This window comes from Pongo pygmaeus, chromosome 14, assembly GCF_028885625.2.
Source record: "Pongo pygmaeus isolate AG05252 chromosome 14, NHGRI_mPonPyg2-v2.0_pri, whole genome shotgun sequence".
In the NCBI taxonomy this organism is placed as follows: Eukaryota; Metazoa; Chordata; class Mammalia; order Primates; family Hominidae; genus Pongo; species Pongo pygmaeus.
Genome location: NC_072387.2, coordinates 118,741,998 through 118,768,761, shown reverse-complemented (window position 1 = coordinate 118,768,761; position 26,764 = coordinate 118,741,998). Strand labels below are relative to the sequence as shown.

At 39.8% G+C, this 26,764-nt stretch overlaps 1 protein-coding gene across 3 annotated transcripts in view; it reads right to left on the bottom strand.

Moving 5' to 3' along the window:
- The window catches only part of MYO16 (myosin XVI), a 719,880-nt gene that overhangs the window by 416,457 nt on the left and 276,659 nt on the right, over positions 1 to 26,764 (bottom strand). For all 3 annotated transcript variants that reach the window (XM_063651142.1, XM_063651143.1, XM_054446940.2), the window contains exon 5: positions 7,606 to 7,714. In XM_063651142.1, coding sequence (XP_063507212.1) covers positions 7,606 to 7,714 — 109 coding nt within the window. The remainder of the gene's footprint in view (positions 1 to 7,605; positions 7,715 to 26,764) is intronic.

Here is a 26,764-nt window from a genome sequence, read left to right as displayed (position 1 = left end):
TGTACATATTCTATTTCCAACTATAGTCTTTAAAAAATATAAAATTATCTCTTGTTATGTTCTTTTTTATTTTCTTTGAGACAGAGTCTCGCTCTGTCGCCCAGGCTGGAGTGTAGTGGCGCGATCTCTGCTCACCGTGAGCTCCGCCTCCCGGGTTCACGCCATTCTCCTGCCTCAGCCTCCTGAGTAGCTGGGACTACAGGCGCCCGCCACTGCGCCCAGCTAATTTTTTTTTTTTTTGTATTTTTAGTAGAGATGGGGTTTCACGGTGTTAGCCAGAATGGTCTTGATATCCTGACCTCATGATCCTCCCACCTCGGCCTCCCAAAGTGCTGGGATGTTATGTTTTAAAGTATGATATGATGCCTTATAACGGCAGGTTTTCAATTCATATCTGTTTTAGTATAAATCATCAACATACATTACTCAAATTATTTTAAAGTACTTAAATGGAAACAAATAACAAAGACACAGTTTTTGATCTCTATGATTTTTCTGGCCAAAATAGTTGCACCTAAAAGCAATCTAGTATCCTGGAATAGAAGAAAAGACTTTAGGCTGGGCACTGTGGGTCACACCTGTAATCCCAGCACTTTAGGAGGCCAAGATGGACAGGTCACTTGAGGTCAAGGGTTGAAGACCAGCTTGGCCAACATGGCAAAATGCGTCTCTAATAAAAGTACAAAAATTAGCTGGTTGTGGTGGCAAGTGCCTATAATCCCAGCTACTCAAGTGGCTGAGGCAGAAGAATTGCTTGAACCCAGGAGGCAGAGGTTGCAGTGAGCCAAGATTGCACCACTGCACTCCAGCCTGGGCACCAAGAGCAAAACTCCATCTCAAAAAAAAAAAAAAAAAAAAAAGACATTAGTATAAAAACTGGAAAACTATGAATAAAGTCTGTAGTTTAGTACAGTTAATATTGTCCCAATGTTAACTTTTTAGTTTTGATAAGTGTACCATGGCTATGCAAGTGTTAACATTAGGGGAAGCTCTGTGGAGGGCATTTGGAAACTTTGCACTGTCTTTAGACTTTCTCGCAATCTAAAATGATTTTAAAATAAGTTTTTTAAAATGATGCATCAATTGAACATTTCATGACTACTAATGTTAATAAAGATAACTAACATTGAGTGCGGAATCCACAGTCTGACTTCACCCAGGTGGGTAGGTGGTGCACAGAAGGCTCAGGTCTGCGGAATTCCTGTCTATACCTCTATTCGGCAGATATTTTAACCTGAAATTTCATGATGTATCATCTCTGGCTGTGTCTCTTCATTGATGTGTCCCCTATTCCTAGCATTGGTTGCTGAACAAAATATGTATTTACTAAGGAGAATTAATTCATCTTCTTCCAAGGGAAAAACGATAATGATGGTGATATCTCCCTCACAGCAAGTGTTTGCTATGAACCAGCCACTCTTCTGAGCACTTTGTCTCTTATCTGATTGCATCCTGGCAGCAAACCTCAAGGGAAAGCCTAGCACAGTGGACCCAGTAGTACACCCTGGATTGATGCCCCTGAACATGCCTGTCTGTAGTTTCCTTCCTCAGGTTGACTCTGCAAAAGTTATTTAACCTGTGTGGGCTTCAATGTGCTTAGTCCCTCAGATAATAGTTCATACTTTTAAGATGTAGCTCTATAGCGGAAACCACATCAAGCGTGTTGCATATCTGGTATCTTTTCTCCCCTTGGGGCACTTCAACTCTGCCTCATGCCACAGCTCCTTCTCTGAGCCTGGATGAGCAATAGAGAAGAGGTGCTCTGGACTCAACCTGCTTGGGTGTTAGTGCTGTGTGTATCAATGACTACTTGTACCAATGTGGGCAAGTAACATCCTCTGCCTCGGTTTCTTCAACTGCAAAATGGTGTTGATAGTATTTGATTTGTCCGTTGCTTGATAGTGAGTTAAAACACATAAAATATATAACATGTATTTAGCTTTCAGTAAGCACTAAATAAAAGTGATCTGTGATTAGTCAGCTTTCTAACATGTGTTTTTCATGCCTCTCGTTTAGGTGTGTCATATACTATCATTTGGTCATTTAGGAGGCATGGAGTAACAAAACAAAATAAAGCAAAATGCAGTATTTGGATAATGTATCTTGGTTCAAATATTCTATTCAAAGCTAGTCCATTTTAGTAGAAACATGAAATAGAAATACCCATGACCATTCCGCAGCTTCTGAATCATGGACATGCCATTTTAGAACTAACATTTCCCTTATAGAGTCATTTGAGGTCTGTTATGAACCAGCTAAAACTGTCACTTATTCTGACTTTTAGCATTATGAAATTTCATGTGTGATTTATTTTGGCAAATATCATTTCTCAGATGTCAGCCTTCAATTTTGCATGCTAAAGTAGCACAAGAATCTGATAGTCACTCTAAAGTTACTTTGTTAACTTTTAGGATGTTACAATGTCTACTAAAGTTGTATGTATCTTTTATATAATTATGTATTTAAAATGGAGTGATAAAAACACAACAAGATTAAAAACAAGTAACAAACTAAAACAGAGATAAAACATCACTCACTGCAGACTCATTATATTAAGAAAAAAAAAATCTATTTCTGGTCCGTGTTGTGAAGATATCACAGGAGAATATTATTACATTGTATCCTAATATTTGAAAACTTAATTTTGAATCGGATATGATACCAATTAAAATGTGAATTTTAGATTTCTTTTTTTATATATATTCAGGAAAGTAGCCCAAATCACTTTTGGTTAATACAACACAACAGAAACTCCTTCTTTTTGTTGTCAAACAAATGTCTTTAATGCTCCTGGATAAAACCAACCAAGATGGATAGAGCCCATAAGTCTATTTTGTAATGGATAATGGGTCCGTTCTCATTTTCTGTACAAAATGTAGATTTTCATATTGTTTTCTGAAAACAAATTAATGGAAGGTCTGTTTAGATTTATTATTTTGAAAGAAATTTAGTAATTTATTTTAATATAAGAATTAAGAAACAAAATAATTTACCTGAAATCCACACGTTATTACTTGTGAAATTATTACTGCCTGGTTTAATCTGATAATATCAGTGGATACTTGTGCAAAACTGAAATTACATCAACACCCCAAGGCAATCTGAACCCTAACTTAACTTCCCTTAACCGTCCCTCTTAAGGTAATATTGTTTTTGTAAGAATTCAACTTTTCCTTTTCTCTGATGATATTAGGGCTACTCTTTGCTGCTATTATGATGGTTTTATGACCATGCTGAACTGCACAGCTGTGCACTCTCCCGAGTTGTGGGAGGATCTGCGCCGCCTCTCTTCCGTGGCATTTCCAACCTTCTTGCCTTTGCTTATGCTCCCCTGCTTGGTTTCTCTAGGGTAACCCAGCCCCTCACCTTCAGCTTAGTGTAGGTGACACTTCTGTGATGCCTTCTGTAGTACTTGTAAGGAAAATCATATCCTTCCTCCTTGGTGTTTTTAGAAGATTTGCATATGCCTTATTTTTATTCATTATCATATGCCATTGTATCATCATTTGGTCATACATAAAACATCATTTTTGCCCTCAAAAAGGAAATAGACATTTGTAATTCACTATAATATGACCTATCCCATGATTTTAGCATGGGATCCTGTAAGCTCATAGAAGTGCCACTAATCCAAATTTTTATCTTCATAGTAAGTGTTCTAAGAGATGCACACAAGTAAAAGAGTTGAGCGGCAAATAAAGTAGTTCCAGCAAAGAGAAGTAAACAGGAAGGGTGCTGCTACCCTCCACCCATTCTCTTCTCCCAACCCTAAGAGCAGGCACAACTTGCGACCATCTTACGTAGTCATGCAGACCGTAACCCCAACTATGTATGATTTTGAAGAGGCTGGTGCAGGGACAGCATTTCAAATAAACTGCCTCAAAGAAAAGAAAAACACATGACATGCATGAACTGATTCACCTGGGAGTCCTCTGAAAAATGAAGGGGGAGGGTTAAGACTGGGGGCAAGAAGACCAGTTTTGGAAGCTACTGTAGTAATGTAAAATAGAAAGACCAGCATGTTAATTAAGGCAGTGACAGCATGATTTGTGATCTGGGTGGACATATTAGAAAGACATCAGATAAGTAGCATCTGTAACAATTGGCAACAATCAGACATGATGATATGGGAGAACAAAAGTGATGTTCCTGGTGATAATGGCAAAATATGAAATACAGACAGTGAAAGGACAATAATACATTCCATAGAGACATATTATTTCAAACTATCTGACACTGAAGTCGAGATACTTAATAAAACTGCATACATAGGAGTGAAAGTCTTGAAAGATAATTAAGCTACAGGGATATTCTTGAGAACGAGCAAGTGGTAACAACACAAGCAAAAGGGTGAGATAACCCAGCAACAGCGTGGGAGGAGATGGAAGATTCTCAAAGACAAAGCCCCAGGAGGGACCAACGTTTAGCAATCTGGACAGACATGGGAAGCATTAGAAGGAAACCTAAGTAGAAGCTCGAAGAGGGGAAGGAAAACTGTGGGAAGCTGGCAGGAGAGAGAATGTTCCTAAGAGAGTGTCACCAAAGTCATCGAATGTCAAAGAGAGATAAGGTAATAAAAAAGGAAAGAACGCTATCACTGGATAGAAAACTAAGGAAGGTAATAGCAATTGTTGCAAGGGTATGTCCAATGGGTTTGTAGGTTTAGAAACTGAACTTCAGTGGGTGGGCTGAACCACAGGATACTAGGAACTCAGGAAAATAAATGTGAGCTATGGTTGTTAGAAGAATGGGTTTGAAAGAAGACAAGACAGTGAATGGTGATGTATGCAGAGCCGATGAAAGCTTTTGGTGTCTTTCAGGGACACGAATATTTCTGTATGTGTGTGTATAATGTATCCATTATGCTGATCTTTTGTCCTGGGTGCTCCTCAGGCTCTCCCGTCAGTGCTTTCTTTCCATGCTTGCTCACTTTCTAATCGACTGCCTTCGTTGCATGCCAGCTGGTTCTCCTTGCACTGGAGATCTAATATTCATCAAATGCTCAATCAGCTCTCTGTAGTTGTCTCATTTTACAGCCTGGCAGGCTCAGGCGGTGAGCCGAGGTTAATTGCTGTCCCCAAGTTTACAGTGTAAGTTGGTGGTGACAGCACAAATAGGACTTGTGACCAGCGAGTTTCCATTTAATCAACTTGTTCAAGACGTTGCCGGCCTCTTCTGCCACGTGCATCCTGATGTGACAGGTGATAAGTACTCGGATGCAAAACTGCACAACGCAAAATGAAAATTCTAGGATTGCAACCACCTGGTTATAAAAAGGTGATGCTGAAATACTCAGAGCCAAATAATAATAAAAATCTCATCTTGAAACAGTAGGAATTTCTAAAGACATCAGCCCATGCTGTCACAGTAGATAACTGTAAAAGTGTACCAAGCAGACGGCCAGAGAATAAATCGAATTAGACAGTATTTACCAGGAATGGTGGCAGATGATGGAGATAGTAGGAGGAAGACCAACATAAGCAGAAGCAGATTGTGAATGAGCTGAGGGAAGGGCAGATGGATGTGAAGGCATGGGCCAGAGTGACTGCAGTGACAAATGGCAAACAGAATTAAAAATTTAAGAGATATTAAATTGAGTTTGTTCCAGCAAACGTGTATTTAACAAGTTGACTGTGACAGCCATAGTAGTGACAGATTTTCTACCAGCCATTTAAGAGTTAGTGCTTTCCTCTTGTTTTGTTTTGTTTTTGCATACTCCTTTTTAATATCAACCTCTCAAAGGAACACATTTATTTTTATTCTTTACATAGGATATAAAACACTGATCTTGCAATACCAAAATTTCCTATCAAACAAAATGCTGTAATGAGTTGGAGAGGTTTATAAGCAATGTGAATGCATTTACAAATAAATGCCATTTTTTTCTAAAAGAAACATTTATTACTGTAGTTTTAAAAATTCAGAACAACAGAAAAAGCAGGAAATAATAATATAGAACTGGCACAGCTAAACAAAACATGGTCAAGTACTTTTTAAAAATTTGGCATCACTGGTTTTATTTTTTTAAACCATTTATTGCAGTATGACCAACATACCAAAGCTGTACATATTTATTGTATGCAACTTGATGTTTGTAGATAAGTATACATTCCTGAAACCATCGCCACTTTATATGCCAGAAATATATCCTTCACCTCCAAATTTCCTCCCACACTCTTTATTTACTGTTATTTTTACTATTATTTGGTGATAAGAACACAACATACAAACTATGATCTGAGCAAATTTCAAAGTATGCAATACAGTATTATTAACTATAGGCACCATTGTGCCAAGTTTTTCATGTAAATTCAGAATTGCAGGCTACATGTAAAGTCTGGCAAAGATCCAAATAATTAACTTCCTAACAAAGAAGTCTGCATAACTTCAAGCTTCATTCCCTTTAGAAGTAATGGAATCTGCCTCCCACCAGACACAGCTAACCAGACTTGGAGAATGTGAGTGAGCGTTCCCACAAGTGACAGTGCCCAGGCACGACTGAGCTGCAGAGTGGCCAACTGAATGCACTGCCAGCCCGACCCAGCCTGCTTCTGCCTGAGACCCCCACTTGGTGACCTTCAGCAGCTCAGCCATGCTCACATCATCCCCTGTCATGGTAACCACACCCACCTTGCTTTCACAACTAATGAGACTATTTTATCTGCGAACTCATTGCTGCTAAGTGCTAATTATTATTATTCTAAGCCATTCTCAGAATAAACCTTTTTCATAAAAGCAATCTGGAGGAGGCAGAGAGCACAAGGGAACAATGAGGCAGACGTGAGGTTTTCTTAGAGGCAAAAAGGGTATCTGCATAAGCTCCTTGTGGCTCTTAAAAACTGTAAACTTTTCTCTGGCCAAGGGTCATTTTGAAGGGATTGGAATTTCTTTATTGTTATTTATACCTAAACAGCAGGGGAAAAAAGGAGGGGCATAATTCTTTAGTTTAATACTATATTGGGCTCAGGGATTCTCATACCTCCCACTTTCCAAAGGCTGCACTTACTGATGAAATTATATGCTGGACCTGTATAATTAAACATCCTTTGTTGGTGAATGCATTTAGGGGCTCAGCCTCATCTTTTCAGGCTAGCATCATGGCCATAGGGCTTTCTTCTGATGACCTTTGTGTTCTAAGTGTCACAAAGGGTCGATTTGCAGACAAGTGTCCTTGACTTAAGCCCTCACTTCCTTGCCTCTAATTCCAGCTAGACCACCTGCTTCTAAGAGAATACACTTCAGATGACCTTGTTCTCATTAGCTCAAAATTCAATTGTGTTGGTTGACTTCCCTTCCCCTCCCAGGGGAGAATAGATTATAATTACAAACCCAGTCCCACTAATTATGGACTTCAGTTGCCTGTTAAAATGTCCCTTCATTGTTGGCCTCTAGATTTCTGCTGGCTTGCAAAAAAACCAGCATTGACTAAACCACAACGCAGTGCAGTGAGAGCAATGGAAAGCTGGAGGGAAAAAATACCATCTTCTACACCACGTGGGGAAACTACATCCATCAGAAATCATGTAAGCAAACCTGTGAAAATGAATACACACTTACAATTCTCCCAATGTATTTTTTCCTATGGTTTTAAAAGTTTTTGCCTACCATTTTCATCCAGATAGGTCAACAGGATAGAGCTGGATTCTGTCCCTTCTACAGCATAATCTAATGGGATATTTCCATTCACATCCTGGAGAAGGACATTGGCTCCAGCCTAGATAAAAAGAAAAAAATATAACATCATATATACTGTTCCAATTAAAAGCAGATTAGGAGTTGCACTTCAATCATAGTTGGGAAACAGATGCAGAAATAGTCTACGGTAGATATCACCCTGAGGAATCAGGTAGGAAGCTTGAATTATTTTTTAAGACAAGTATATTAAATGACTTGTGGAGACTCTAACGTTCTGAAAACCTTCCACTGACCCTTGCAAAACTTTGGCCCCAGCTGCCTCTCTTCACCCCTTTGCTAAACCCAGCATCTCTAGTGTGTGGCTGCCTCTGTGCTGGCTGCCCTATATCCTGTCTTGTTTCTAATATAATAGAGGTGTCTGATGCCTTCAAAGATTCTAAAAGAACTCTTCAAGGAGCAAGCTGAACTTTGGCCAAAGTTCCCCAATCTGTCCTATCAAATCTTTAACCTCCTTTTTCTCCACAGAAACTCATCTGGGAGCTCTTCTTACACTACGACATTTTAATCAAGGCCTGTGTTAATGACTACAGGCTGATTTTTCTCTTTCCAGCAACTATTTTCTAACAAAAGGCATGATCTGTAAATCTCAATGAGCTGACTGTATTAAATATGGCCATTCCATGTTTTAGCCTCCAGGGTCCCTTCATCAGCCCAGCACCTCTGACCACTCCTGTTTCACCCCTTGCCCATCTCAGCTTCAATACAATGGTAGATTTGCTTGCACTCTTCAGAAATCAGTCACATGAATTGTCTCCATTGCCCCATATTCCCTAATGAGCTCCATAAAAATTTATCAGGCATGGCTAACATCACCTCTTTTAGGGCATGGCGTGAACATATGCCCATTGTCCAAGATTTCCCACACACCTCCCAGTAACATGTCATTAAACTCAGGCCAGACAAAGGAAAGATTTTCCCTGTTCCTTTTACAAAATAGCATTCTGTGTTGCAATACTAGCATAGTTCTTATATCCCAATTTATAACTTTACATAAAATATGATTCAAATTTAAAATTTTATGTGTTAATATTTGGAGTTTTTTCTATTATTCTTTATTTGCAAAGAGATTTTCTATACTTTAGCAAGTCTGCACAGATTTCCAAAGAACGGCTCTAAATATATTATTTTTAAAAACCCAAAACAAACAAAAAAGTAGCTTAAAGTGGTAAAATATTCCATATCTTAACACTTTCCCCCAGGATAAGTTGAGTTTCTCACCTCACTATATTGAGTGTACTATGTTATATTTTTTATAACCATGTAAAGATATTACTTTATCTGAACAAAGCAAGTCATATATTTCAGATGTTTTACTTATCTAAGGACCTTTATAATTTTAAGGTCCTCAAGACTCAAATTATCTTGTTAGTGCATTTAGTTTTATTTTAATTATTCCGAGTTTGAAAAAAATACCCTTACTTCAGGAATATTCTTCAGTAGACTTTGCTAATGATTCTTTTCCTTTAGTCTCCACGCTACAAGAATAAGATTTTGCATTCCTGTAAGGAACACGGCAGTGCTTTGGTCAAGGACAGGCAGGCTGAGGTAAACATCCAGAGTGACTCAGTGAGTTTAGAGCACAGCACAGGCATATAACTGCTTGTTATCACAGCCATGTAGCCAAAACATGGGAAGGCCATGCCTTGGCCCTACATCACTATTGTCTCTAGAACATATAGTTGCCTGCTGACACTGTACAGGCACTGTATTGGTTCGTTTTCACACTGCTGATAGAGACATACCCAAAACTGGGAACAAAAGGAGGTTTAATTGGACTCACAGTTTCACATGCCTGGGGAGGCCTCAGAATCATGGTAGGAGGCGAAAGGCACTTCTTACAAGGCGTCAGTAAAATGAAGAGGAAGCAAAAGCAGAAACTCCTGATAAACCCATCAGATCTCATGAGACTTATTCACTATCACGAGAATAGCATGGGAAAGACCGGCCCCCATGATTCAATGACCTCTCCCTGGGTCTGTCCCACAACATGTGGGAATTCTGGGAGATACAATTCAAGTTGAGATTTGGGTGAGGACACCACCAAACTACATCATTCTGCCCTTGGCCCCTACAAATCTCATGTCCTCACATTTCAAAACCAATCATGCCTTCTCAACAGTCCCCCAAAGTCTTAATTCAGCATTAACCCAAAAGTTCACAGTCCAAAGTTTCATCTGAGACAAGGCAAGTCCCTTCTGCCTATGAGCCTGTAAAATCAAAAGCAAGCTAGTTACTTCCTAGATATAATGCTGGTACAGGCATTGTGTAAATACAATCATTCCAAATGGGAGAAATTGGCCAAAACAAAGGGGTTACAGGGCCCAAGCAAGTCTGAAATCTAGTAGGGCAGTCACATTTTAAAGTTCCAAAATGACCTCCTTTTACTCCAAGTCTCACATCCAGGTCATGCTGATCTAAAAGGTGGGTTCCCATGGTCTTGGGCAGCTCCACCCTGTGGCTTTGTAGGGTTCAGCCTCCCTTCTGGCTGTTTTCACGAGCTGGCATTGAGTGTCTGTGGCTTTTCCAGGCTCATGGTGCAAGCTGTCAGTGGACCTACCATTCTGGGGTCTGGAGGATGATGGCCCTCTTCTCACAGCTCCACTAGGCAGTAGTGGAGGATGGCCCAGTAGAGACTCTGTGTGGGGGCTCCAGCCCCACATTTCCCTTTTGCACTGCTGTAGAGGTTCTCCATGAGGGCCTCGCCCCTGCAGGAAACTTTTGCTTGGGCATCCAGGTGTTTCCATACATCTTCTGAAATCTAGGTGGAGGTTCCTAAACCTCAATTCTGGACTTCTGTGTACCTGCAGGCTCAATACCACATGGAAGCTGCCAAGGCTTGGGGTTTCCACCCTCTGAAGCCATGGCCCAAGCTCTACATCGGCCCCATTCAACCATGGCTGGAGCAGCTGGGACATATGGCACCAAGTCCCCAGGCTGCAAACAGCATGAGGACCCTGGGCCTGGCTCATGAAACCATTTTTTCCTCCTGGGTGTCTGGGTCTGTGATGGGACGGACTGCCATGAAGGTCTCTGACATGGCCTGGAGGAATTTTCCCCATTGTGTTGGGGATTAACATTAGGCTCCTTGCCACTTATGCAAATTTCTGCAGCCAGCTTGAATTTCTCCTCAAAAAATGGGTTTTTCTTTTCTACCACATCGTCAGGCTGCAAATTTTCTGAACTTTTATGCTGTTTCCCTTTTAAAATGGAATGCTTTTAACAACACCCAAGTCACCTCTTGAATGCTTTGAAGCTTAGACATTTCTTCCGCCAGATACCCTAAATCATCTCTCTCAAGTTTAAAGTTCCACAAATTTCTAGGGCAGGGGCAAAATGCCACCAGTCTCTTTGCTAAAACATAACAAGAGTCACCTTTACTCCAGTTCCCAATAAATTCCTCAACTCCATCTGAGGCCACCTCAGCCTGGAACTTATTGTTCATATCACTATCAGCATTTTTGTCAAAGCCATTCAATAAGTCTCTAGGAAGTTCCAAACTTTCCCACATTTTCCTGTCTTCTTCTGAGCCCTCCAAATTGCTCCAACCTCTGCCTGTTACCCAGTTCCAAAGTTGCTTCCACATTTTTGGGTATCTTTTCAGCAATGCCCCACTCTACTGGTACCAATTTACTGTATCAGTTCGTTTTTACACTGCTAATAAAGACAAAACTGAAACTGGGAACAAAAGGAGGTTTAATTGGACTTACAGTTCCACATGGCTGGGGAGGCCTCAGAATCATGGCAGGAGGTAAAAGGCACTTCTTACATGGCAGTGGCAAGAGAAAATGAGGATGAAGCAAAAACGGAAATCCCTGATAAACCCATCAAATCTCATGAGACTTCTTCACTCTCATGAGACCAGCACAGGAAAGACCGGCCCCCAGGATTCAATTACCTCCCCCTGGGTCCCTCCCACAACAAGTGGGAATTCTGTGAGATAGAATTCAAATTGAGATTTGGGTGAGGACACAGGCAAACCATATCAGGCATGCTTGCTCCCAGAGAAAGACAGAAAAAGAGCCAGAGCTCTCTGTCTTTGGAGACGAACAGAGGGGAGCCAGGACCAAGCTTGGCTCGCTCACACCCAAAGACAGAAAGAGTTAAGCTGCTGACTCTGAAGGCAAGGGAGAACCATCCGTGCAGCTGTGCGTGGGAGTTGGCTGGACCAAGCAGCTGAGACAGAGTAAACTGTAAGAGAGCTGCTGCTGAGAGAGCTGCTGAATAAAGCCATATTTCACCTACCTACGTCGCCCCTCTTCCCTAGTGTTCTTTCAGCTATCTGCCATTCATCTACCCACTCCCCTCAGACCTCAGCATGGGCTGGAACCTGGACTTAAACCTGACAGTTCCTGTTCAGATATCAACTGCTAAACAATCAATTAACAACAGACAGAACCGCAGGGATGCCATTACTGTTTTCAATAATTAATTGTAAAATCTACTGCACTCCACTTATCAGTGGTAGAGAATCCTTCCCAATTCATAAATGTTCCCAGTGAAATACTATATATGTGAAACACCTGGGCACAGGTGATGGTGAATACAATTAGGAGTCATGTATTCTTAATTACAACAAAACAAATAGAAAAGTAACTTGGCATTGAAAGAGATGTACACTTAGAAAGAATATTGTCTGTGCTTAAAGAAGTCATCAGGCTCTTTTAGAGAAATTCTGTACCTGAAGCGTGGGGCTGAATAATTTAGCTGGGGTCATTTACTGAAGTTTCAACTCGTGAGTCACTCATTCTTCTGTGCTGCTAAGTTACCTCATATTATTCCCAATATAGAAGCCGGCCTTTCTGAGAGTTGCTAACTTTCTTGCTCACAGATCATGTTTTCATCTCCTTTCTGTTCCCAACACCTACCATAGCGCCTGGTGCATGTGAGGTGCTAGAAAAGATTTATTGAAACAAATTCAAAAATAGTCAAAAACTGAACTTAAGCAAATTGTTAAAAATTGAGGCAAAGAATTATAATTTGTATAGCAATTCTTTTTAACTAAATTTTCTGACCTTTATTTTCAAGGGTTTATATAGTTACAAAATCACTATACTCCTACTTATTTTACCTACCTTCAATCATTCCAGATAGATATTTGTGAGAGACTCCTTCTTTCCTTCTCTCCCTCCCTTCCTTCCTCTCTTTCTTTTTCTTCTTCCCTTTTCTTTTTCCCTTTCTTTGTTTAATTGAAGAGATGCAAAAAGCCTAAGGAATGAGTTGGTCACTGGGCAGTTTTGTTTTTTTTTTTTAAATCAGATGTCAGTAATTTTATGACTAACATACCTGAGAGCTCATGTTCTTCAGTCTTCTGTAATTACTAACTTCCCAAACATTGAAAAAAAAAAATGCCTTGCTTTCATTCTTTAAACTATACACACTAATTTTAATGTATCTTCATTTTTCTTCTAAATTTTAAGTCCAGGGGGTCGTTTCTCATACTGCCATTCTGATGGCACAAACTTCGGCTGAACAAAAAATGAAAAACAACATTGCTACTGTTTATTTGCGCTGCCACACATGACACTTAAACAAAAGGAAAGGATGCTTTGCTCTTCTTACCCCACCATGGTAATCCGTGGTCAATGAAGCATTTCTGCAATTTATGGCTAGGTACTTTGCCTCTATCAGAAAGCCTGAAACTTGAAAAGGAAATAAATGATTTCAGGCTCCATGTTGTGCCCATCGTCAATTAAGGATCAACTCCAGGTCCACCCATTTTTTGCTCTGTTTTGTTGATCCTGGGGCTGGGCCTCTGGAGGGTCCTCCTTTACCAGCTGGAACGGTGTTGGGTCTGTCAGTAGAGGGCCCTGGAGGGACACAGCAGGAAGAAGGGGCTTCTTGTGGTTCTTGCCAGAGAGCCCCAGGTCTCCTTGTCACTGGCGTGTGGGAGACCCAGGGGCGCACATCCCTGGGCGAGTTTCCCTAGCAGCCCAATGGCAAGTTTCTCTTGTATCCTAGCAAATGGCCCACCCATTTATATTAGTCTCCCAGCAAGAAGCTTCCTAGCATATTTTTCTGGTACCTGTTCCCTGCTTGCAGCCTAGGCCTGAGCCACCTCCCTGAGGCTTCTGGCCACCCTGTGGTCACAGCTGCACCCTCTCCAATGAGGTCTGACTCTCAGCCTTCGGGCAGGGGTCACTTCCAAGAAGGCTCCTCCCCCAAGTTGTCTCCTTCAGCCCCACAAGCAGTATCTGCTCCCTGAATCTGCTATTCCTGCATTCTTCAGTTATCTTGATCACATTAAATAGCTTTGTTTTTTTTTTACTAGTTAGTAGTTATCTATAGTCAATCTTTCTTTTTCAAATGATTGGTGGTAATTCCAGATCCTGGCTGGATGCTAACAAGACGGCTTTCAAGAATGGGGCGGTCCCAGGCCCTCAATGATAGGATTTGGTAAGGGGCGTAGTTAGCCTGGTGTGAGTACACTGCTGAGGTGCATGCCAGTGGGAAACAGGATCTTAGGAAACCCCAGCTTGGATTACTAAAATAATCAAGGTAATCAAGCTGTTACCTGTGGTTGACTGTCCTGAAGGGTAAACTGAAGCAAGTGTCTTGGGAGTTATTTCTGCCATAGTGGCCAAGACTCTGGCACTTGAGACATCATGGCAGAAATAATGATGACAAGGACTGTGGTGTGTCATGGACTCCCCCCACGAGTGCAGTGGAAGTCTTACAAACAAACAAACAACAGGTAAGCCAAGGCCAAGTCCTTTAACCATAAGCTCAAGTCATAATAGGAGAACCAGAGAGGTTCTATGCCAGCCTTGGAAGAATTTTTCACATCGAGAGTTCGTATTGCTGACTGTTCAACACAAAATTTAACGTAATTGTGTTGGTTGCTGAAGTACAATGTCCAGTGAACTCACTGTCTTATCAAATTATTTTCTGAAAGTTCTTGTTAATTGCGATGGACTAGTGTCCTGAGACCTGAAATGGCAATATCCGGTTAGACTCCAGTGAAACAGAAAATCTTTTTGTTTTGTTTTGGGTTTTTTTTTGTTGTTTTTTTTTTTTTGAGATGGAGTCTGGCCCTGTCACTCAGGCTGGAGAGCAGTGGCACTATCTCGGCTGATTGCAACCTTCGCCTCCCGGGTTCAAGCGATTCTCCTGCCTCAGCCTCCCAAGTAGCTGGGACTATAGATGCGTACCACTACGCCTGGCTAATTTTTGTATTTTTAGTAGAGATGGGGTTTCGCCACGTTGGCCAGGCTGGTCTTGAACTCCTGACCTCAAGTGATCCACTTGCCTTGGCCTCCCAAAGTGTTGGGTTACAGGCATGAGCCACCGCGCCTGGCTGTGAAACAGACAATCTTGAGCTCTCAAGTCACCCTGAGTCTTCCTCACCAGGGGAAGCAGCTTGACCTCCTGTGACTGAGGAGATGTCCTGTTGTTCAATTAAAAACTGTGATGACTTCACCTGGAAAAAATGCCTTGAAAGAGGGTACTTATTTTCTTCTAGTCTCACCGGAACTACCCCGTTTCTGCTAGATTCATGCCTAGAGTGAAATCCCAGTATCGTTTGGGGAAAGTAAATACTAGGACTCTGGAGGAAGCAGCTGACTCATCAAGAGAACTGCAAGATTTTACATTTATATGACATATATCTTCCTCTAGGAGCCAGAATTTCCACTGATAATTTTAACAAGAGAGATTGGATATGAATAATTAATGACTAAAAAGGAAATAACTACTGAATGTAATCTGGAGAACTCTGAAGAATATGGGAATAGCAGATGCAGGGTGCAGATATTACTTCTGTGGCTGAAGGAGACACTCCCCAGGTATGAAGGTATGTATGCAAAAATGTTAACATACCTACATACGTGGGGAACATAGGTAAACATGGATTCTTACAACATTAGACAAACAAGGGCAGAATATTAATTCACTGACATCAGACCACTTAGAAGAGATTCCAGATTTACAGTGGTGGCTCTGGCAGTTGAGGGAGGAGAGGGACTGCAGGAGGACGGGGCTCCTCTCACTGGCCCAGGATGTTCCTTCTTGTTCTTGCCCACTGTGGTGGGTACCCAGCGGTGCACACCCTCCAGCCAGGTTTGCTGCCACTTAGCCAATAGCTTCCTAATTGCCAGAACCAGCCTCCGTGAATTTCCCCACCAGGCAGGGGCCACAGCCACATCCTCTCTAAAAGGGTCTACATTTCAATCCCTGAGGGGTCTCTTCCAGATACTCTCCCTGATGTGGGAAACAGCGGCTGCTTCCTATATCTGTTGTTCTGTTAGTTTTCAGCATTACCTTTACCCCCTGCCTTTGTAATTAATCTACCTTTATTAGATAATTTTAATATTAAATGCATCCTATTCAAACTACCTTCCTTGGTGGACTTTTTGTCTTCTACTGGACACTGGCTAGTACCTATGTTGTGCCTTTCTATTAGAAAGTGAATATTGCACGGTGATACAGAGTTAATGGTTTGAGATTCAATCCCGGTGCCCCTCCTCATGAACTTTACGGCCTAGGGCAAATTCTTAAGGGTTCTATGCCCCAGTTTCCTCGGAGATAAAAGCAGGCTATACTAATTATAAGCACTACTTGGAAAGGTTGCATGCAGGAGACTCATGGCACTTTGCATGGCTTCTAGGTACACACAGCCTATCTTAGCTATTGCATTTAACAAATGTGTTAACCCACAGACACAGACTCTGTGTCTGCGATGCTCTCAAGGCATACACCCACTGTTCTCCACCAGAGGCAGCATAGCTGAGCGTTTAAGGACACAAATCCAGTGCAAATCTCTGCTTAAAACTTATCAGTCATGTGACCTTGGAGAAACTGCTTGCCCTCTCTGTCTTTAATTCTCCCAGAGTTGTTGTGATGATAAAATGGGTTAATGCCGGTAAAGTATAAAAAGTCTTGATAATATATTACTGGTGCAAGGATAGCTCTGTATCAGGCTTTGGATAACAGGCTATAGTGCAGCCCGCAAAATGGCTAGCATGTCTTTTTGAAACTATCCAGTTTTCCTGATATTGAAAGTTAGGAGGGCATTGTAGGCGCCTATTTGAAGCAGTTTTATTGGAGTGCTACAGATAAGAATACAGGCATGTACAGACAAACACCCACTGGCATAATACTCCATTAAGGAATATAGGAAATAATAGAAATGCTTACTGTGCCTATGGCGAAGCTTGAGCCGCCATCCGCCATTCGTTAAGTAGCTAACTATACCAAGGAGGTGTGAACTGAGGTCAAAAGGTCTAGAGCTTGTAGAATGGTGTTAACAGTGGGCCTCTGGAATCTTCTAGACTAGGCCAGTGGTGTCTTTCTGTATCCATCTCTCTATGTAATCTATGCCTTAGTTTCCCATGCTTTTTTCTGGATGCCCCTGACTTCCCAATTCTTGCTATGTGCAGAGTCCTCTGTCTCTCCTCCATGAATAAAAATAGACTCTTCCCATGCCCTGTTGTGAAAAAGGTAAGTGTCCTTAGGAAAGCTGGCCATGATATTTCCCACAATTGTGTAAAATACTTGCATTTGGAGATAACACCTTGATACAAAGGGGATTCTTTGAAGCTGGGAATGTAGATTCCTTGGCAGGCTAGAGTAAAATATTTCAGCAAGTGAAGCTTTTGCTGTTTCTCACGTTATAACAATTCACGGAAGTTCTATAGGCAAAACCTGCCCCTTTGAGACTCAGGGATTTCAAACCCATTTTCCACTGGAAAAAGGCATGATAGAGGACAAAGCTAAGGTGACGTGCTTCGAATACTCCAAAGAGCCCTAGAAAACTTGATTAATGTCTCACACTGGCACATGTGTAAACACCATAATTCTTCCCTTTGAATGAATTAATTTCATTTCAGGATTCCTTACTTTTACTGCACATTAAGATTACTGCGTACACCACTGAGAAGACTCACAGCTGATTTTTATTATCAGTCCAGCTAACTTAGAAGTAAATGTGCAATTTTAGTTGGTAATGGATCCCACTGGAACTAAGGAGCTGATGAGTTGCAAAGCAAGACTTCATCAAAATGTCAGAAAACCTCAGAAAATCTAGTTTTCAGCATATCAAGGGTGATATGACCCATGAGGTTAGGAATCAGTAGCATTTATAAGGTATTATGTTAGCTTTTATTTAAAAAAAACAAAACTCCATTTTGAACCACTCAGGCATAGCGAACCTATTTACTAAATTTTGTGAAATGAAAACAATCAGATTCAATAATTTCTTTTGACATTGCCTACTTATAATGAGAATTAAAAAATCTATGTGTTCTACAATATAATTTTTCTCTTCCAAAATACAAACTTGATATTTTAAAATATCTTTTAAAAATGTTCTTTTTACATTTCAAATTTCATTCCTCTGAAGAAAGACTCCAGTATATAATTTTTCAGCTATGAATAAAAAAAGTGAGAGAAAAATGATCCTGAATCACTGTCCATATTGATTCCTTGAGTAAATGGATCAATATTTTCTGTACAGAATGAAGAGCCACACTAAACATTCACACTGATGTTAACTTCATGTACTGGTATGTGTATTAGACTGTACACATGGTTGTTTTATTTGAGAGGATGAGAAGCAGGGAGAGTTGAGGGTTTTAGAGAAGATTTTCAAATATAAAACAAATATCCAAGCCTAAACTTACTTCATAATACAGGAACAACAGCGTTAGCAATCACTCTACATTTTCTAAATCTTAAGTAATATTTTTAAACGACTGAATGCTGTACTTTATAAGAACATATGGATTAGGAAGTGGGTGTGTGAAAAGGACACTGAAAGTGAGAATAAATGAGAAACATATATACTTTCTCATGATGTAAGAGAACATATTGATATTTGGTGCCCACTAACAGCCTAAACCTTAAGGGTTTGTGCACATGCGTGTGCTCATACATGTAATATCTTCATAATATATATTCTTACATCTAATCACTAGATGTGAAATTTCTCATACTGACAGTACTTATTAGCCTTTGTCTTAGTGAAAGAAGTAATTCCAAATTAAGAAAAACCTTATGCAGCTCAACAAAAAATGCTGTAGTTGTACAACATAGACTGTAAGGCACGTCTCTAAGTTTGGCTCTGAAAAAAAAAATCAATCACATCATAATTGATTTTCATCAGAGAAATAATCAATGTTATATGTGCAAAATCAATGCAACCCCTCAAATATTTTCTGCAGTTGAAGACTGCATAGTTCCTACAGTGAGCCCTGAGCGAATTTCTTGTTTAATTATTGAAACTGGAAGACTGCTTAACTTCCAATTTGTCCTAAACTATGTTTCTGGAGTGTTGGAGATGAAACTCAAATATATCATTCCCCACATGAAACTCAAATATATCATTCCCTACAAATGGAAATTTAATTTACCACATGCCATATGGCATATGAACCAAGAGGTGTATATTTCCCCAAGAATTTATTGGTTTATGTTACATAACAATTTAATCTCAAAGAATATACTTGTCAATTGTTTCATTTAGTTATAGTTCTCTAACACATTAATACTCACATTTTATTTTGTTTGTTATTTATTTTTATTTTTTTTTTTGAGACAGAGTCTCGCTCTGTCACCCAGGCTGGAGTGCAGTGGCGCAATCTCGGGTCACTGCAACCTCCTCCTCCCAGGTGAAAGTGATTCTTCTGCCACAGACTCCCAAGGACTGGGATTACAGGCGCTCACCATCACACCCAGCTAATTTTTGTATTTTTTAGTAGAGACATGGTTTTGCTACGTTGGCCAGGCTGGAATAATCACATTTTAAGTGCGAATTATCTATCTAATGGCATTTTAGTAAACAAAGCCTACTTTTTTTTTACATGCTAACACATTTTGGTAACTTTTTAAAATATAATTTCAAATTTATGGAAAGTTGCAAAAGTAATACAAAGAACCCCTATGTACCTGCTATGGTTTGAACTGAAAGATATATTTAAGCCTTACTCCCAAGTACCTATGAATGTGGCTTTATTTGGAAATAGGGTCACTGCAGATGTAATTAGTTAAGATGAGTCACACTGGAGTAGGATGGGCCTTCATCCAATCTGACTAGTATCCTTGTAAGAAGAGAGAAATTTGAAAAAGGACACACACACAGAGGGAAGGCAGCCACATGAGGATGAAGGCAGAGATTGGGGTGATGCTGTCACAAGCTGAGGAAGACCTGGGGCTACCAAGATCTTGAAGATGTGAGAGAGGGAGTCCCCCTAGAGATTTTAGAGGAATCACAGTGCTGACACCTTGATTTCAGACTTCTAGCCTCCAAAACTATAAGACAATAAATTTCTATTGTTTGAAGCCACCTAGTTTGTGGTATTCTATTATGGCAACCTTAAGAAACTATCACAATACTCTTTATCTAATACAATGGACTATATGTTTACATATATAGAGATACTGCCCCAAATTTATATGCTAACATTTTAACTTCCAGGATTATGATGTCAGAAGGTGGGGCCTTTGGAAGATGGTCAAGTCATGAGGGTGAAGCTCTCAGGATTCGGATTGGTGCCTTTATAAAAGAGACCCTAAAGGGCTCCCTTGCCCTTTCTACCATGTAAGGATACAGTATGAAGACAGCCAACTATGAAGACTAGGAAGTGGGCTCTCACCAAACATCGAATCTGGCACTTGATCTTGGATTTCCCAGCCTTCAGAACTGTGAGAAATAAGGTTCTGTTGTTTATAAGCCACCCAGTTTATAGTGTTTTGTTATAACAGCCCAAACAGCCTAAGACATCCAAACTCACCCGTCATTTATATTTTCCCCTATTTTTGTTCATGTTCTCTCTCCTCCTCCTTTTTCTTTTTTATCCTCCCTCGACACACACGCACAATTTTTGAACTACTTGAAAGTGGGTTACAGGCATCATGCTTCTTTATCCCTAAATATTTTAGTACGTATTTTATAAGAACAAGGTTATTCTCTTACACAACAGTTATCAAAACCAGAAAATTCAACATTAACATGTTGAATTACTTAAACCACAGTTAATATTCAAATTTCATTATTTTTTTCCAAGTATGCCCTTGGTAGCATTTTTTTTTTTCCCAAGGCTTAGGGTGTAATTCAGGATCACCCATTGCATTCAGGGTCCTTTCTCTTTAGTCTCCTTCAATACCACATACCTATTAACATGGCCAAAATATAGAACACTGATGGCACCAAATGCTTGTGAGGATGTGGAGCAACAGACGCTCTTTTTCATTGCTTGTGGGAATGCAAAATGGTACAGGCACTTTGGAAGACAGTTTGGTGATTTCTTTTCTTTTCTCTTTCTTTTGAGACAGGGTCTTGCTCTGTTGCCCAGGCTGGAGTGCAGTGGCACTATCATGGTTCACTGCAGGCTAAATCTCCCTGGCTCTCCTGCCTCAGCCTCCCAAGTAGCTGGGACTACAGGTGTGCACCACCATGCTCGGCTATTTCTTTCTATGTAATATTTTTTTTGCAGAAACTGAGTCTCACCATGTTGGGCCAGCTTGTCTCTAATTTGTGGGCTCAAGCAATCCCTTCCTCATCTTCCCAAAGTGCTGGACTACAGGCATGAGCCACCGCGCCAGCCTGGTAATCTCTTATAAAGTAAACCTACTCTTACTACATGACCCAGCAATCGTGCCCCTTGGTATTTGCCCAAAGGAGTTGAAAACTTACATCCACACAAACACCTACACACAGATGTCTGTGTCAGCTTTATTTATAACTGCCAAAACTTAGAAGCAACCAAGATATCCTTTAGTAGCTAAATGAATAAAACCGTGGTACATCCAGACATTAGAATAGTATTCACAGTTATACAAAAATGAGCTATGAAGCCACGAAAAGACATGGAGAAACCTTAAATGCATATTACCAAGTGAAAAAAAAGCCAATCTGAAAAGTCTAAACATTGTATGATTCCAAGCATATAGCATTCTGGAAAAGATAAAACTATGGAGACAATAGAAAGATCACTTGGTGATTGTCAGGAGATGGGTTGGGTGGTGATCATGGACAGAGCACAGAGGGTTGTTAGGATAGTAAAAACGCTCTGCAAATTTCTGTACGGGTGGATCCATGTCATTGTACTTGTCCAAATCCATAGATATGCACCACCAAGAATGAACCCTAATGTTAACTATGAACTTAGGGTGATAACGATGGGTCAAGGTAGGTTCATCAGTTGTAACAAATGAACTACTCTGGTGGGGATGCTGGAAACAGGCGAGGCTGTGCATGTGTGGGGTCAGGGAGTACGTGTGGAATTTCTCTCAAATTTTGCTGTGAACCTAAAACTGCTCTAAAAAAAGTCTAAATAAATGCTGGCATCTCACATAAAAGGAAAAGTAGAAAATAAGCTCTATGAGTGGATGTTTTATGCTTATATAGTTTTTCTCTCTCCGTAGCAAATTTTGTATTCATGCACTAGTAGAAAAAAGTGAGGACTACCCTTTCCCCCGTGTATATATCTATATAGACATAGACTGATAAAGTGAGAACTATCCTCTATGCCCTACTTCTCCCCACTGAGAGGACAGTCCTCTTTTTTTATAGTCCTCCCTTTATAGTCCTAAATATATACACTTTAGATCAGAAAATATGCCATTAGCATTTTGCAAGCTTTTATGTTAATAACACAGGGAATTGCATTGTGATACTAGAGGTTTACAAGTATCCACTTCATCTGGACTCCATTCTCTCCAACCTCATCATTTCCACTAGCCTATAGCTCACTCTATTCTAGAAAACTTGTTTTGTAACCAGTGAGAGGGGTCTCTGGTTAGTGGATGACCTAGACTTGTTGTCTAGGTAGGGGCTGATCTCACCACATTCAAATGTGTAGTCGTTGTCATTATGTGAGAAAAGTTCTTTATGTTGGAATTTATGTTGGAAATGGTTCTTATTTTCTCACCTGGGCTCTCCTGGATTGCAAGATCTGTGAGAGAATATCCTTTGGGTGCTCAGGAAATAACTGTGAGTGAATAAATACATCATTTCCTCAGTGGCTTCATTTTCCTACGTACATGCCCCCAAAGAGAGTTACGAGGTGGTAACTTTGAGCTTTAAGACATGAACTGGAAAATGCAAGCAGCCATGATCAGAGAGGCCGATGTGACAGTTTGGGAGATACTGCTGAGGAGGAGTTCACAGATTTTTTAAAAGGCACGAATGCCTCATAATTTTAAAATATCCCAATGAGGAAATTATGTATTTAATATATATTTTACAGAAAGTTTAGAAAAGTTACCAGTTTATATAATTTGCTTTTATAAAAATATTGCTTTTTTAAAGCTTTCAAAATTATTACATTAATACAGTTATCTGAAAATTTAAAGACAGTAAAAATAAAATAAAACAAATTTGTAATCTCTCCAGTCAAAGGCAAATACTATTAATATTTCAATGAGTTTATTTTTTATGCGTTCAGAGACATGCTGTAAGCATTCAATGCATATTCATTAAATGAGTGCATTTATTGAAAATAAATTGAGCACATTACATGCCTATAGTTTTATATCATCATTTTTTAGTAGTTTATCATCAACATTTTCTTTCCCATGTCACTAGGCAGTACCTAAATTACTATGCTACATTCCATTACATTTATATACCAATTCACTTAGTCATTTTATTTTTACATATTGATTTTTACACGTCACTATTATAAATAACATTATTATACATAAATCTAGGCAACATTTCCCTTTACCACATTTAAAGCATTTCCATCACTAGAATTACTATTATACCAAATCACATAAAATTATTAGGGTGCTTAATACATCCTGCTTAAGTGCTCCAGTGCCTCCACCTCACTGACTTATTAACCACCTAGTTACTTAGCCTCAGACAAGGAAATTCTTGAGTTCTCACTCTTGTCATACTTGTCAAATCAATCGGCGAGTTTGGCCGCCTCTTTCCTTCCTGATGAATCACATCTGACCATTCTCACCAACTCTCTTTCTTTTTTTTAATTTTTATTATTATTATACTTTCAGTTTTAGGGTACATGTGCACAATGTGCAGGTTAGTTACATATGCATACATGTGCCATGTTGGTGTGCTGTACCCATTAACTCGTCATTTAGCATTAGGTATATCTCCTAATGCTATCCCTCCCCCCTCCCCCCACCCCACAACAGTCCCCAGAGTGTGATGTTCCCCTTCCTGTGTCCACGTATTCTCATTGTTCAATTCCCATCTATGAGTGAGAACATGCGGTGTTTGGTTTTTTGTCCTTGCAATAGTTTACTGAGAATGATGATTTCCAATTTCATCCATGTCCCTACAAAGGACATGAATTCATCATTTTTTATGGCTGCATAGTATTCCATGGTGTATATATGCCACATTTTCTTAATCCAGTCTATCATTGTTGGACATTTGGGATGGTTCCAAGTCTTTGCTATTGTGAATAGTGCTGCAATAAACATACGTGTGAATGTGTCTTTATAGCAGCATGATTTATAGTCCTTTGGGTATACACCCAGTAATGGGATGGCTGGTTCAAATGGTATTTCTAGTTCTAGATCCCTGAGGAATCGCCACACTGACTTCCACAATGGTTGAACTAGTTTACAGTCCCACCAACAGTGTAAAAGTGTTCCTATTTCTCCACATCCTCTCCAGTACCTGTTGTTTCCTGACTTTTTAATGATTGCCATTCTAACCACAGATCAATGGAACAGAACAGAGCCCTCAGAAATAACGCCACATATCTACAACTATCTGATCTTTGACAAACCTGAGAAAAACAAGCAATGGGGAAAGGATTCCCTATTCAATAAATGGTGCTGGGAAAACTGGCTAGCCATATGTAGAAAGCTGAAACTGGATCCCTTCCTTATACCTTATACAAAAATTAATTCAAGATGGATTAAAGACTTAAATGTTAGACCTAAAACCATAAAAACCCTAGAAGAAAACCTAGGCAATACCATTCAGGACATAGGCATGGGCAAGGACTTCATGTCTAAAACACCAAAAGCACTGACAACAGAAGCCAAAATTGACAAATGGGATCTAATTAAACTAAAGAGCTTCTGCACAGCAAAAGAAACTACCATCAGAGTGAACAGGCAACCTAAAAAACGGGAGAAAATTTTCGCAACCTACTCTTCTGACAAAGGGCTAATATCCAGAATCTACAATCAACTCCAACAAATTTACAAGAAAAAAACAAACAACCCCATCAAAAAGTGGGCAAGGGTATGAACAGACACTTCTCCAAAGAAGACATTTATGCAGCCAAAAGACACATGAAAAAATGCTCATCATCACTGGCCATCAGAGAAATGCAAATCAAAACCACAATGAGATACGACCAACTCTCTTTCTAATCCGTTATTCCAGAACCACCTGGTCTTGCTCAGATTGCTCTAGTGGTCACTTAACAGGTTTACTTGCTTCTAGTTTATCAAAACCGCAGCCCCACCTCAAAATCTTTTGCAGAGTTAATTTTTCACAGAATAGACAGAGGGATTTTTAAAAGACACTTTTCCTTGCCTCCCTCTCTCAGTCAAAATCCACCATGAACACCAGAATGAAAGCTCCCCTCTTTCCCTTGATTTCCAAGTGTCCCTGTGGATTCAGCCTTCTGCTCCCAACCCTCTCTCAGAACTTCGCACTTCCACCAGCCTCTAGCGCGCTCCATTCTGGCCACACAGATCTTCTCCTGTCCCTCACACACGTGGCTCCCACTTTGTCCCTTCTGTCTCAACCTCTCTGGGCCATCCTGGTGCCACCAAGGGTGTCTTGGAATGGCTTGTTCCTTTACAGCTTCTTCCTAGAGCCACTTGTCCAAGAGCTTCTTTCCCTCACACCTCATTTCATATTCCCTTACCGTTCTGATTTCCTCCCAGCGATGGTTACTATCCAATGTTTTAAACACACATATGTTTACTAACTGATAATATACCCTCCTGGATTGCAAGATCTGTGAGAGAATATCCTTTGGGTGCTGAGGAAATAACTGTAAGTGAATAAATACATTATTAATAATATTAACTAATATATTTCTATTACTGATAATATATTAGAACAGTTTTTAGTTAGCATCTTTAATTCCAGGAAAAGCTACCTATTTCTTCACATGTTCATGGCCATTTGATTTCTTCTTTCATAAATTATCTGTTCAAGGGTTTTGGCTATTTATTTAAACATTAGGGTTGTGCTTGTTACTAATATTAAAAAGTATTTGTCAATTTTAAGCCCAAGCTGTTTGGAATGGCTGAGTGTTCAGATATTATAAACCATAAAAGACTAATATAATTTAACTTCATTTTCATTATGTTTTCCTCAAATATGGTCATCAAATGCATCACATTAATTGTTTTATTAAAACTCATTCAAAGATCTATATTGGAAAATATTTTACACTATGTCTGTGTCCTATAAGGTTTTGGAGCATGTTAGCATATTAAGGTCTCGGAAAAGCCCTGAACTTACAAAAGTAGTTTCAGATCTCTTCAAATATTATATTTTCAAATTAATTTGACCAAAATTATTCTGTGTTTTGGAAATGCAACAATATTCACTGCTCAGCTATTCATGGAGTCTCATTAATTAAACAACAAATGTTGCCATTCTATAAGAAATGCAGACCCCAAAGAAAAACAGCTATTTAGAAGAGAGCAAGAAGTCTAAGTGAGGCTTCCTACATGGAAGCAGCTCATAACAGTTTAATCTTGTATTTTCTACTACCTTGCGTTCATCAAGGCAGTAGGCTGATGAAACTATTAGAAAATGGAATATTGAAACTCCAAGAGCTGAGTAATAGGAACACAAAGGAGCCGAGGAGTGCTGGAGCCAGGGGTGGTAGGAAAAGATTCAAACGGACAGAGAGGAAAAGAGGGAGAAGATGCCACATGGTATAGTGAAAAGAAATAAGGCTTGGAGTCTGAGAAGCCTGGGCTGGAATCTCAGGTTTATTACTCGCTGGTTCTGCAATCGGAGCAAATCACTTCACTCCATGCTTCTATTTGCAAACTAGAGACAACTGTGAGTATTTAATGCATATTGCAGTAAATGGTCAGTATTAGCCCATGAAATACCCAGCCCATTACTTGGCAATATAGTACTCAGCTAACAAATTGTTGCTACATGAATAAAACAGTT